This window comes from Carcharhinus amblyrhynchos, chromosome 23 (genome assembly GCF_965287045.1).
Source record: "Carcharhinus amblyrhynchos chromosome 23, sCarAmb.v2.hapA, whole genome shotgun sequence".
Lineage (NCBI taxonomy): Eukaryota > Metazoa > Chordata > Chondrichthyes > Carcharhiniformes > Carcharhinidae > Carcharhinus > Carcharhinus amblyrhynchos.
This window is the reverse complement of record NC_137346.1, coordinates 26758020-26773127: the sequence shown is the minus strand read 5'-3', so window position 1 is coordinate 26773127 and position 15108 is coordinate 26758020. Positions and strand designations below refer to the sequence as shown.

At 39.9% G+C, this 15108-nt stretch overlaps 1 protein-coding gene across 1 annotated transcript in view; it reads left to right on the top strand.

Annotated features, from left to right (window-relative positions):
* Nucleotides 1-13829, top strand: part of dhrs11a (dehydrogenase/reductase 11a) — a 95632-nt gene extending 81803 nt beyond the window's left edge. Inside the window, exons 4-7 of the mRNA XM_080211057.1 lie at nt 2147-2276; nt 3823-3915; nt 9461-9526; nt 12993-13829. Coding sequence (XP_080067183.1) covers nt 2147-2276; nt 3823-3915; nt 9461-9526; nt 12993-13034 — 331 coding nt within the window. The 3' untranslated portion in view covers nt 13035-13829. The remainder of the gene's footprint in view (nt 1-2146; nt 2277-3822; nt 3916-9460; nt 9527-12992) is intronic.
* The last annotated feature ends 1279 nt before the right edge of the window (nt 13830-15108 follow it).

Genomic DNA, 15108 nt, shown 5'->3' with positions numbered 1-15108 from the left:
CCTCCCCCCTCGCGCGCGCCCTCCCCTCCCCCCTCGCGCGCGCCCTCCCCTCCCCCCTCGCGCGCGCCCTCCCCTCCCCCCTCGCGCGCGCCTCCCCTCCCCCCTCGCGCGCGCCCTCCCCTCCCCCCTCGCGCGCGCCCTCCCCTCCCCCCTCGCGCGCGCCCTCCCCTCCCCCCTCGCGCGCGCCCTCCCCTCCCCCCTCGCGCGCGCCCTCTCCCCCCCAAACCAGTCCTTAAAACCTACTGTATGATCAAATCTGCCCTAATATCTCCTTTTGTAGCTTGGCATAAAATTCTTCTGTGTGAAAATGTTCATGTAAAGCAGCTTGGGACAATTTGCAATGTTAAAGGTGCTATATAAATACAGTTGTTCTTGTTGCTGCATTTCATTGTAGAGAATAAAAAGATTTTAAATAATTAAATGCAGAGGCTGATTGAGCAAAGCAAAATCGCAATCGATTCACTTACTAGTTTTCCTCAACTATATGTTTAAAAAAAAAAGTATCACTTCCTTTATCTGTGAATGATAATCTTCTTGTTGACTCTTAAAAAAATTGAGTTGTTAGTTTATTATTAGTTTGACTTCAGATCTCTATGTTGAAAGACGGAAATGAATAATAATTTTGTGGTAATGGAGCATTGCGAGTGTGACATTCTTCTGACCTTCCAAGATGAATGTGTGTGTACCTAATGTACCTGGATTGTTACTTGGTGATTTATTGCAGAAGGTATTTCCAGACCTGTGGCAATGGGCAATAAAATGAAATGGTTTTGCGCAATGGGGAAGGTCAGCTGCCGTTGAAGCGTCAAGGTGCTGTTTTGTTTTAAAGTCTGACATTATACAATAGCAAAGAGCAAAATCCATGCTGTGAATTATTACATTTCAAGGCAGATATTAGAAGAGCTTTTGTTACTTTTTAAACTGTTAATGCAATTAACCCTCAAGTCTCAGCTTCCTTTTTTGTGATTCTTGGGAGTACTGTGAGCCGCTTCTTCCTTCTGCCTCCAACAAGAGTGCCACGTTTTTGTGGTGTTCATACATCAAACTGTCCTGATATAATGTTGAGTATTGTCATGAGGGTCAGAGTCTTGAACGAATCCTGCCTCCTTTTGAATTGCACATTCGGAGAGCCAGTGCAGTTATGTTGGGTCGAATAGCCTCTTTCTGTGCTGTAACCATTTTGTGATATATTTAAATGAAGAATTTAAGAACAACTGGAGTCTATTTGTGTACAAAACCTATGAGCTAAAATCTGTCACTCCAGCAATGAACATTGGCAAGAGAAGCTGAGTTTGTGTGCCAAAATGGGACTGTCATTTGTCTTTTTCAAAGCAATTTGTCTTCTACATAAATCTCTGCAACATCGCAATTGGTGTTTGGTAATTTCGAGGCAGCACGTAGTTTAAATATTTATATCACATGTCCACTTTACCACTATTAAACTCACACATCATCAAGTGTTTAAACTGTACTTCCTGTGAGGGAGCAACCCACTGTGAGATGCTTATATAGAAAATGTTATAATTTAGTGCCTAGAAATATTGGTGCCAATTTAATAGTTGGTGACAATTCTTATCAAAACCATGACCTATCTTTTATCAATCTCTGGAGACTGTTCTGCGTAAGTGAATGCTGAAAAAGTCTTGATTAAAATCTGCACAAACTTGCCTTGTGGTGGTGTTGCTGTCAATTCCATATCGCTCTTGCAAGTTATCCACAAGGTGTTGCTGCATCATGCTTTACTTGGGCTATGTTTGCTACTATTAGTTTTCTAATTTGTTAAACATCCAAAAAAGAGATGATTTTGGGCTCCATTCCTGCAAAGGCATGTGGCCTGTTCTGTAGCACGTGATTTTTGCTGCCCCCCCCCTCCCCGCCTTTATTCTCTCAAACTTTTAGAAAGACAGTTCAATAATAAAGGAAATAGCCTGTCTGAAGATGCTCTTTCAACAGTAGTTTTGTTTTGTAAATGTAATTGTGCCTATTCTCATTTGAACACCTTACTTTCCATGAAATAAATCCATGTTAATGCAACTGACTTGTGTAGGTTCTGCATTTCTCCAGGTCCTGTCTATAAGCTTTATTTGGCATTTTACGTCCTGTAGTAGACATGACTCCATTTCTTTCCCCTCTTCTGCCATTTTAGTATGAGTGGTCACCGAGTGGCCCCAGGCTCAGCCACCCATTTCTACTCAGCTACAAAGTTTGCAGTAACTGCCCTGACCGAGGGTTTAAGACAAGAGCTCCGAGAAGCCAAGACACATATAAGAGCTACGGTAAGAACTGCATGAATTATAATGAAAGAGGAAGACCCTTGTCAAACTTAACCCAGTGATTGGTTAGGAAATTATGGGCTGAATCTAGGACCCTCCCTGGTCTCTTTAACAAAATACTATGCAACTCAACATGTGCCATGCGCTTTCCAATTGTTTGAAGCCTGTACGTGGTGGCCATTTAGTTATCCATTAGTCTGTAAATTATCCTCGGTAATATTAGACATTTTAAATCATTCTCTTCCTTCATGTTCTTTTGAAGAACTCGGGATGAAAGTAATTTAAAAAGCAAGATCGCTATGATTACACTGATTGCAGAACAGATCTTCTCCTCCTGTCATTTATGTTCTTGAAATACTCATGAAGAAATGATCAATTCCAATCTGTATTTCAGGCCCTGAAGTTATGGGAGGGAGTTGTGTTTAACCCCCAAGAGCAGGGGTATTGTGTGTGGGTGAAGAATGAAATATATTTATAGCCCAATCTTTTCCAATTTAAGTGGGGATGGGAGATGTGGGGCAGGACCAATCTACTGTGAAGGTAGTTCAGCCTGTAAAGGCTTTTAAGAAGACAGGGGGCTGACATTTTACAGGTTTTTACAGTTTTTAAAATCCATTTTCATCAGGTTATCTGGGGCTCATAAAACCCAGCTAATAAATGGAGACAGACGCGCTGATCCATCCGATGTTGCATTCACAGTGTAGCGTTGGATCTGGGAGGAGCAGGAGGCTTTTCTGCAAATGTATCAATTCCCTCACTTTGGTTGATCTAGCCTATAATCCATCTCTACAGACCACCCCCACCTGCACACCATACCCCCAGGACAATGATCTCTTTCTTTTCTCTGGCTCTGCACCCGTAATCCCTGAACACTCTTATTTAGTTTCCTCCTCACCCCAGTCCTGGTCTCTCTTCTCTGGCCCCTCCCTGCCTGGGATCTTTGACTTTTTTTCCTCAACTACGTAACCATGCCACACTGAACTACAACTCTCTCTCCTCCTCGGCTGTGGCCTGGTACTGCAGACTTTCCTGCCTGACGGCCAGTTGGCCTGTCAATCAGGCAGGTTATGAAGGATAAACCTCGCACAAAAATTTAAGATGCTTCGTGCTGGTGATTTGAACAGGAAGACAGGGAAACCCATGTTTGAGTTTTCCATCTCACATGTTCCCTCTCCGTTTACCTAGTAATATCAGGGCCTTGTTGCCATGAGTAGTCAGTGCACAATATGTACAGGTGGTGAGCCCTCCAGTTGTGTGACGTAGCTGTGTTTTTTATGGTCAAGTGTGCAAGAGAACTTCTGTTTGTCAACTCTGGGAAAATTTGGTAACCTTTTCTGACCTTAAGTGCCTGTTGCAGTTTACAGTAAGGGAATGAACTAACAAACAAATGCTGGGTGCTCTGTCTGTCTGGCCTATCTGATTTCTGTATTATTAATGTTTTCTTTGATTATGTTCCTGATAAGCATCTGGAGATGTTTCATTTCATTATAGGTACTATTTAAATGCACATCAATGTTTTTGTATTAATTTGATTCTGCGTCCATTACAGTCTGTATCTCCAGGATTGGTGGAAACAGAATTTGCATTTAGGCTTTTTAACAGTGACCCAGAAAAGGCTGCAGCAACGTACGAGAACCTTAAGGTATGGAAGCTAAGCTGTTGTACAAGTAAATTCCTGTTATGTTTTTATTGTTAACTCACTGGTCATTTTTTTGCAAGTGTTTGAGGCCTAAAAGGGGGATGTTTAGACATTGATACATAGAATCATAGAATCCCTACTGATGGAGGCCATTTGGCTCATCAACTCTGCACTGACCACAATCCCACCCAGGACCTATTCACGCAACCCCACACACTTAACCCTGCTAATCTCCCTGACATTAGGGTCAATTTAGCATGGCTAATCAACCTAACCCGCACATCTTTGGACCGTGGGATCAAAATGGAGCATCTGGAGGAAACACATACACACATGAGAGAGTGCAAACTCCATGCAGACAGTGACCCGAGGCCAGAATTGAACCGGGGACCCTGGTGCTGTGAGTCAGCAGTGTTAACCAATGTGCCACCGTGCTGCCCCATTCATGGTGTGAGTTAACCCGGGGAGGGATCCTGAGGATACTGGTAATATTGTGATGGGGGAGGTGGGGGTTGCTGGTGTTTGTGCAGCATGGAGCTTGGACTTGGTCTTTAAAATAGTTACTGTAAAGTTAGAAAGGCTTTTTTCCCTTCCAACTCTTTCAGAGTAACTGAGTGTAATACTGGCAGAACCATCCGAGGTTAGCGATTTAAATGATGCCCAGCACAATTATCCGAGGGAAGTTGGCCTTTCTGAACAATTTCTGGGTAATGTCTTGCTTGGGAACTTCCCACCACATCTTGTATCTCCCAAATGCAACATTGGGGAGCCAGGAAATCATAGCTCCTTGTGTGTTCCATGAATATGAACTGGACAGTAATTGAAAAAAGCATAAGTAGGGTGAAAGAAAATGTTTATTTACTGTTTTGAAACTGGGTAAACTTCCAGGCAGTGGCGACTTTGCAAATGGCAGGCTGCAGCAGTGGACATCCTCAAAGAGAGAGAATTCCAATACTCTTAAAGGGAGCTACTACTCCAAAGAGAGAATAATAATGAAAGAAGAATTACAAGTAAAGCTTTTTTCACTTAGTAAAAAGCAGATTGATTGCTGACTAAGCAGTAGTTTGAAAAAAAAATCAAACCACAGATCCAACTTTAAAAATAAACCAAAAAATAACAAATTAATAAGGGGAGAGGAAGTCAGTACTACAATTTAATAACCAGTAATTGCAGTGGTGGGCAAAGGTGGCACCGTAGAGACCTTTTGAGGAAAATATGTAAAGCATAAGAGAAATTTAAATGTTATTTGGCTGCGAACAAGATACTGGATGAACTGAAAGTAGTTCCTAAGCACAATAGGACATAAAATCTTGACAGAGTCTTGTCCATAGTGAAAAGACTGATGAGGAACTGACCTAGATTCTCAGTCACTAATAGTTATTGAGAATAAAGTATTTATAATTACTGAGAATCAGATTTCATTGACAGAGCCAGAAAGGAGGGAAAAATATGTTGAAATTCGTTGCAACGCTGAGAAGGTTAGTGAAGCAATTCACTAACTCGTGTTAAAGAGCTCAACGAGAGCTCTTTAACACTAAGACCTTGCTGTTGAAATTGAGGTGTGTATGGGATTTGCCATAAAAGAAGCTTTCCAAATTGGACAAGAAGAAATCTCCTAAAATGCAAACGTGTCACAGATATACTCAGGTGGGGCAAATTCCACATGAATGTAGGAGTAGAGAAAATAAATATAGAAGCTGTGGCAAGAAAGGCCATGCGACTAAGGTGTATTGAACATGACAGTCTTGTCCAACCGCAAAGCTGTGCAAATGTAACAACGTGTTGTGATCTTAAAAAGGGGCCTACAAAATGGCTGAGCTTGAAAAATTCTAAGCTGATAACAGACAAGGCAAGATCCAAGAACTTAAACTAGTGTATCTCATCCATGAAAGGGCATATCCAAAGTTCTGGGTTTATCCAAAGTTAAATGGACAAGAAGTAAAGATGGAAGTAAATATGGGAGCTGTTATATCACTGCTCCCAGAAATCATAAACGATCAGAAGCTTAAATACTTAGCTTCAAACATAATCCTGTGAACTGATACCAAGAAGCTACTTCCACTGAAGATATGTATCATGATTCAAGTAGAAAGTCAATCAGTAGAATTTTCTCTGCAAGTAGTAAATAGAAGTATTCCTGCACTCCTTGGAAGAGCATGGTTATGCACAATCAAGCTTAACTGGGAAGGTGTTAACCAATTGATTGACAGCAAGAACACACTGTCAAAGCTTCTGGAAGTATAGGAAAATGTACAAAAATATCCAGGATACATGACTGAGTGGAGGCAAAGCTCGAGATCAAACCTCATAGCAACCCTAGAAACTTCAAGACAAGAACTGTACCTTGTGCAATTAAACCAATGGAAGTAGCTCAAGAATAGTCAAAATTTGTCAAGGATTCTCAATAATTATTAACATTTTATTATTCTCAGTAATTATTAGTGACTTCTGAGAATCTTGAACCCATAAGAATGAGTGATTAGGAAACCCTAATCATCCCAGATATTAAATTTGATGGTTTTGTACATATCTGTGGGACCTTCAAGATGACAGTAAGTTCAGTACTGTGTGCCACTAATCAAGGACTAATTGCTGGACTGGCTGATGGTCAGCAGTTCAGTTAGATAGACTTGTCTCAAGTATACCTGCAGATGAGGGTGGCAATGAGTTGCAACCACTGCTAATGATTGTTACCCACAAGGGATTGTTCCGATAAGTGCCTTTCATTCAGAATAACATCGGCACTGGCTGTATTCCAGAAATCAATTATTAAATCTTATGGCCTCAACACTGTCCATGTTATTTGGACGACATTCTAATCACAGGCAAAACTGAACAGGAACATGTTCAAAACTTAGGGGAAACAGTGAAAATGCCTGGAGAAGTATAACCGCAATATGAATCAAAGAGGAGTTGGATGAGTTGTTCGCAAGATTTGGATGGCCAGAACAACTAGTCAATGATAATGGGTAGCAATTCACATTCCCAGGAATTTGTGGATTACCTTGGACAATAAGAACACATAAGAATCGCCCCATTTCATTCATCCACTAATGGGTTGCTGGAGAGGCTATTATAGTCACTGAGACATGCCATCAAAGCATCAAAAGGTGAAAGTTTGTTATCCCAGGAGTATAACAACTTTCTCATGCCTGATTGGAACACGACCTGTGCCACCACACACAATTCACTGGCAGTGTTGTTCCTGAGAAAGAAGCAGAACTAAATTTCATCTACTCACACCACCTGACACTACAATAGCAGAACAACAAGCACAAGTTACTCACCATCAACAAACATCAAAATTGAGGAGGTTTAAACAAGGAGAAAGAGTTTTAGTGACAATCTACTGAGTGAGGTGGGTACCTGCAACCTTTCTAGCTAAGACAAGCCTACTTTCTTATACAGTGCAACTTATGACGAGAATAAGGCTGAGACATATGGATCAAACCCCTGCTTAAAAAGCGGAGTGTCAGAGAGACTTGTGTCAGACACACATAGTCGTGAAATTCCCGAATCAAGGGTTTCTGTAGAACTAAGTTCAGGTTCTACTCTAATAGAACAACCAACATCTCTGGAAGCTGATATTGAAGCAGCTTCACAAGATGAAGTGTCTGATTTTCGTGAGTAACAAGCTCCCAAGGAGGTCAAAGATTAGACTCCGGAACATCTTATCTTGGCAAAAGGAAATCGACGCTCACCAAAAAGACACTGCTATTAGTTCTACATACGTAGATAATACTTGACAACGTAACCGATATTTGTAATGGGAATCATTAATGTGTAAACGTTTATTGTCATACTACTGAAATAGAGAGGGACGTTATGAATTGTAAAGCAGTGCATTTGTATGATTAGTCATGTGACAGACTATGATATCACCACGTTATTCACGGGTTTTTATCTCTCCCATGTTGGACTTCAATCTGGCAACAGCTCTTAAATAAATCTGCGTCAAGTTGGTTCAAAACCCACATTCTGGCACCACTTCATCCTTTATCTTGTTGGTAATACTGGCCAAATAATCTAATATAACAGTACCTGTCTCTCCTTGAGGCCCTGACTTGAGCTGAACTATGGTTTCAAAGACCATGTTGTTCAGTTGACCATTCTTCAAATGGGCCTTGACAGTACATTCCAGGCATTAGAGGATTCGGCATTATCATCAGCATCAGGCATTATTCTAATTCTCTCTATGCTTTTGCCAGCAGTGGCCATTAATTATAAAAGAAGAACCAGTTTGCATTTATATAACATTTTCCATATCCTCTATGCCTGAAAGTGCTTTTCAGGCAGCAAATCACTTTTCAAGTATAGTTGCTGCTGCTAAGTTTCAATGGTATTGATTAAGAGATTTTAGAAAAACGGCTGGGGTATCAGAAATGTCTGCCGACTTTCCTTTCAATTTCTCTGGGCCCTTCAAACATAACTGCTTAATGACAACCAGGGCAATAATAAAAGTGGCCTCCTTGAATCTGCCAAAGCTGGATTGCGCTGGGGCCTGCAAGGACTCTTTCAATGCAGGCCCAAGCAGCTCCAGCGATTTAGATGTTTCAGCTTTGTTTTCAAGAGCAGGTAAGTGCACATTTAATTTTTTTAATTCCTGTGGGCCATCTCTTTTTGATGCCAGTTTAAAGTTACGGCCCAAGTATATTAAGGCAGCTTTCAACTCTTTAATTGATCTTAAGATGAGAAACTAAAGTGACTGAAACTTGATCTGATCTGATTTTGGACTTTGTGTTAGAAGTAAAAGGGTGAATTTGCAGTAACTAAGTGAATTGTCTTCTTCACTTGTGGTACATATTTCAATTTGAGCAATTCATATTTCAGTACTCTTCTTGTGGGTAGAGTTTTACTATTTGTTAATTTCATATAATGAAATAATAAAAGCTCTTGGTATTATAACTGATAATCTGAGGATTCTGCCTGCTGTTTCAAAATGTTCCTCAGAAAGGTAAGCAAGTCCTCAACATTGCTGTAAGAAATTGCCTAGTGCTATGTCTGCTTGTTTTCTTAAGTTCAGAAAATACCTCCATCTACAAAGCATTCCAACTAGCAATGAATCTGAGAGCTAAAATGATTGTGATTTAAGATCCAAGTAGTGTTTGAATCTGGAACCTATATCTGGCCCACATTAAGGGATTGTGTCTTTCCCTAGCTTTGTAATACAAGAGAACTTTTATTTGTTAAACGGGAACCATTTGTAAAATATTTTGCAATTTCCTGTCAATCAGAAGGCTTGCGCATTTCATATTAAGCAAAATTATCAGAGACAGATCCAAAAAAACTAAGGATTATTAAACTTTAAACAGCCTCTTTTTCTACTGTAATCTATCAGGTCTGGGCTAACCATTTTGCCAGAACAATCCAAAACTTGCTCTGCTGATCCTCTGAGCCCTGTACCTCCACCTGCCACTAAATTTTGTTCACTTTTCCTTCAAAAGATACTTGCACTCTTGACACAGTACAAATAATACTCAATATTAACTGTACTTTTGTCTTATACCTTGTTGCATATCTATTTGATAACCTGCATTCTTTTTCTTAGTGTCTGAAGGCAGAGGATTTGGCCAGTGCTGTTGTTTACATCTTGAGTGCGCCCCTTCATGTTCAGGCAAGTAATAGTTCATCACCGTGTACTTGTGGATATTCCACTCCATAACTTGAGTTTTAATGATTTCTTGTTTATCTCAATCCTTCCATCCATCTTTTTGTAAACAGCAATGCAGGAGCACTTAATGTACAAAATGCCTCGAGATGATTCACGGGAGAAGCCCATGCGGATCCATTTTAGAAATTTGGCAAAATGACTGAAAATATGGTTGAATGGATAGGTTTAGAGCAGAATTTTAAAACTGAAAGAAAAGGAAGCTTGAAGAATAGTGCTGATGCAGCTGAGGATTGCTACAGATGATAAAGCAAGGAGCAGGGCAGCAAGGGAGGCCAGGGTTGGAAGCTTGAAATGATGTCCAAAAGGATGTTAGAGGCAATTGGAGTGAGACTTTGGTTGATTTGTAAATGAAGATGAAGCAGTCAAATTTGGGTTGAAGGACAGGGAGCCAATGCAGTTCAGTGGGAACAGAGCATAAACCTTTGAGGCTAGAATATTGAGCCTGAAATAAGACCTACGTAGAAATTTGATGTTTTCAGTGCTCTGTTGAGGAATGTTATAGTTCCATGATATTAAAAAGGCAAAATGGTGCAATGTGGCATGGTGATACAGTGGTTAGCACTGCTGCCTCACAGTGCCAGAGACCCAGGTTCGATTTCCAGCTTGGGTCATTATTTGTGCGGATTCTCTGCATTCTCTTCTGTCTGTGTAGGTTTCCCCTGGCTGCGCCAGTTTCCTCCCACGGTCCAAATGACGTGCTGGTTAAGTGCATTGGCCGCGTTAAATACTCCCTTAATGCACGCAAACTGGCGCTGGACTGTGGCAGCTAGGGGATTTTCACAGTAACTTCATTGCAGTGTTAATGTAAGCCTACTTGTGACACTAATAAATAAACTTTATAAGTTGTGCTGCTGGTGGAGTGATGGACCTGGGTGTCATTAGAAATTGGAAAATCAAGATATATTGTCACCAAGAGGCAACACGTAAAAGTCAAAAGCCAAGGATGCAACTGTGGAATACTTCAAAGGCGAATGGAATGCTTGGATTTCTATTTGGTGGACTAGAATACAAGGGGATAGAACTGTCAGCAGTTCTGGGTAAGACATCACAAGAAGGATACATATGTCTTTGGATTGAGTTCAGTCTCGACTTCTTAAAGGAAACCTGAACTTGTGTTAAATTATGAGAGATTATACAAATATGGGTTGCATTTCCTGAAATTTGGATGGTTGTGACAAGATCAGTGAAATTTTCGCGATATTAAGAGGAGCAAATAGACAGAAGCTGTTAATAGGGAAGTCTAGGATTATTGGGTGTAGTGTAAAGATTAGAGCCAGAACTTTCAGGAGTGAAATTAGGAAACACTTCTGCATGCCAAGAGTGTAAAAGTTTTAAACCATAATTGAAACTAGATTTTAATCTTAATCTGAGATTGATTTTATATTATCCAAAGTTATTAAATGATATAGGGCAAAGGCAGGTATGTGGGATTCGGTTGCAGATAAGTCACAATCTCATTGAAGGATGGCAAAGGCTTGAGGGCTTGCATGGCTTCCTTCTGTTTCTGTATTCCTGACCAGATGGATGTTAGAGGTAAAATTGAAACCCAAAATTAAGTGGGATCACATAAGGATCAGTGCTGTGATCATAACTTTTATTTCCAAATTAAACTTTCAAATCATAAATACAATTTCTAAATTTGAGGATGACGCCAATTTGAGAGGGATAGTCAACATTGAGAACCATAACTTGCAAAGAAATGAATAAGCTTGACAGATGAATTTCAATATACACATTTTGGGAAGTAGAATAAGTCAGCCTTATATTAATTGGAAAATAAATAGCTAGTTGAGACAAAGGAAAAATCAACCCGGGAATACAAACTAAATAAATCATTGAAAGTTGCAATGCTGGCCAATGAGGCTATAACAAAAGCAAGCCAAGTCAGAATCATAGAATCACTGCAGTACAGAAGGAAGCCATTCAGCCCTTCGAGTCTGCACTGAGCGCAATTTCACCCAGGCCCTATTTCCCTGTAACTGCCTGCTAATCTCCTGACACTGTGGTCAATTTAACATGATCAATCAATCTAACCTGCACACCTGGGGAGGAAACTGGGACACCTGGAGGAAACCCACGCAGACGTGAGGAAAAATGTACAAGCTCAGGTCACAGACAGTGACCTGAGGCCAGAATTGAACTTGATCCCTGGCGCTGTGAGGCAGCAGTGCTAACCACTGTGCTGCTCATATCATTGATTATTTCTGGAAAGACAGAATCGAAAAATAGAGAAGTTATACTTGACCTATATTGCATCTTGGCTGGACCAGATCTGGGCTATTGTGAATTGTTCTGTTGCCATCTTATGAAAAAGATGCAGAGCCATTGGAGATTTACAAGCATGACACTGGAACTGAGAAGTTATACTTGTTAGAAAAGAATGAACAGCCTTGAATCTCTGTCCCGAAGAAAAGGCTGAGGGGTGACCTTGGAGTTCTTTTAACATTGAAAGATTTATATAAAAGATAGAGAATGGTTCCAGTTGTGGGGAACAGCAGAGCTAGAAACCACCCATAAAACATAGTCACCAAGAAATCAAATGAAGAATTCAGAAAAACTTTTTAAATCCGGAGAGTGGTAAGAATGCAACGAGACAGGATAAGCGCATGAGGTGAGGAAAAATGGAGGGAGACTTTTTCGTGGGGTATCACAGACTTTTTGAGCTGAATGACTTGCTTCGGTGTTGTATATCTAACTTGTTTTTCAAAAAATTGCAAGAAAATGTTTATTAGCGGCATTTTAAATGTACAGACTTCTCATCTGTCTTACAGGAAAAAATGGGTTGGTGATGGTTTCTCTTGCCCCTTGTCAATTTCATTTTTGTTATTTATATTGGCATATTCCGTTAGTTTCCTCATTCTGCAACATAATGCTTTCAACCGATGCCCCTCGAAATGCCTTTGTCACATACCTCACACAGATGATTTGCCATGGTCGTATTCTACTTATGTGGGCATTTCTCTGCGCCCCCCCTCCCATTTTCTCATTCCACACCCCCACCCCCGCCAAATAATATGGAGTACCATTCTTAACACTTTGCTATGCAGCAATGAAAAGACTATTGTGAAATCCTGTGGCAACATTTCCAAACATACTGTTGTCTCTCCTTTTTTTTAAATTTTGGCATCCTATTATACATTGGCATCAAGGTGAAATACTATTTAGTGTTATTCAAGCTTTATGAACGCTTCCTGAATCTACTATATGACTAAGGGCGTTCAAATGGTCAGTGGATAGGCATATGGATAACATTGGAATAGTTTAGGTTAGAGGGTCATTAGATTGGTTCCGCTGGTCGGCGCAACGTCAAGGGCCGAAGGGCCTGTACTGCGCTGTAATGTTCTATGTTCTAATTTAAAAGTATGTATTTGATTTATTTAATTGACTACTGATTCTGCTTTGGCTTCAGATTGGAGACATTCAGATGAGACCTACAGAGCAGTGGACATAGCAAACAAGGAAGGAGCAGCCCCAGCTGTCAATCGGCAAAATAGGTTACGGCATGAGACCTCTGCTGGACAGTTTTAAAAGCAAAAATGTGATGCTAAGGGTTGTGTGACATCCCATTTCATTTGGCCCTGCCTAACTAGTAAAATTCACCTTTCATTCTCTTGAAGGAAATGTTGTTTGCCTGTTCTGAGATCTGCTGTAGGAGCAGAACATGTTAGAATTATTTTATGTCATGGCAAACGTTTTAACTTTATTTTATGTCTCTTGCTTCTGACTGCTGCAGATCCTTTTAGTGCCAACTGTAGCAGTAAAGGTGCAAAAAAAAATGAAGTGAAGGATGATTGTGCTGCATATAGATATGTGAAAAAAATGATTCTTGACTGCCTGGCTTTCCATCATATTGGACATTTTGTTTTATGTTAAACCAAGCTAACAGTTATGTGACTTCTTGTAGGTGTGCATATCTGTTGATCTCCATTCTGGTTTGCACTGAGAATCCATTAATACAGTCGGGTGAAAATGTTAACTGTTTTGAAAGGATTATTTTACGGGGTATAATTGATAATTGATTGTAATAAGTAACCAGTCTCATTGCTACATAGTGATGATATTAATTACTTTTTAATATGTTTTCATTGCTGCTTCATTATGGATTAGAGTAATATTATGGACCAGGAAATGTAGGTTTATCTAGTTTTTATATGTAATTTTTTTTAAAAAGGAAAACCTAGATCACAGGATGTTAACAGGGCACTCAATACAATCCAAAACACATTAAAGGTTCTTCTCTTTTTAATTCTCTTTACTAATATTATTTTTTAATTTTTACTATTTCATTTTTTTCTATTGCTAGAGAGGCCTAGCAGTAATACTTGCACCTAGTGGATTACTGAAGGACATTCCCCCATTGCCTTCTATGACCACCATCTACTTGCCTAAAACTAAAAACGCTTCTTAGTGGTTTAATGCTATTGAAATCTAGACCGACCGAACTTCAGTACTGTTGGTTGTTACTGAATTTGACTGCTGAGAATTCCTACTATTAGGTTTTCTTTATAATTTCAACAATGTCCTTAGAGCAGGATATGTACAACAAACGCCACAAAGATTTCCCGTTGAGGACTATGTCACTCTGAAATTTATAATGGTAACTCCAAGCAACTGAGCAATGTTCTGCTTCCGCTTGGAATCCATGTCTTGTTCACTGCTTAGTGATTGTCATGATTTGCTTCAGATTGTAGTGAGGCGGCTAATTGAAAGCGATGTCACCTTGGAATCTACCATAGCAGGCAAATAAATTACATTGACGTGGAATATTAATTTTGCTTCACTCTTCACAGATACTGCCAGGTCTGCTGCGCATTTCCAGCATTTTCTGTTAAATTATATAAAGGCACATTTGCAGTAGCTAAATACTGCAGATGAATGTTCAACTAGTCCAGGATACTGTATAATAGCTTAGTGCATATCTGCAATGTTTATTTAATAAACATTTGTAGCCTTGTTTGTGGTGATGTATTTCCAGGTGACATCTTTATTTCAAAAGGGCTACCACATGGCAGTGTAGCAGTAAAACCTAAATGGTAGTATGCAGACTTGTTTGGGACATCAATGAGCTGATTTCCAGAAAGGCTTGTCACTGAAAAATGTGCTATCTGATAATTCAGCTGCTAGTCTTAATGAATAAAAATAAGAAGGGAAATTAACATTTTAAAGATATTTCTTTCTTAAGAAAAATGAGCAACTTATCTATTGTGTTTTCACTACCCACGTGTGAGAAAATCACAATGCTTTTAATACGTGACTTCATTAAAGCTGTGCCAATTAGCACCAACAAGCCAAAAGTGACAAGTTTGTGTTTTACAGGAACACTACTTTTATCCTAGTTTTGCAGTAAGAGTTTCAATGTGTGTCTCTGCCACTTTGACAGTGAAAGCTAACAAGTAGGGAGTAGGCTCAACATAATTTCTCATGATGGGGAATGAGCTGCTCTATGGTGACCCAGACAATTCTATCAAGGTGACATTTTAGTCCATTTCTTGGTTTTGATTGGTGTCAAATGGCCTGAAAGCCTC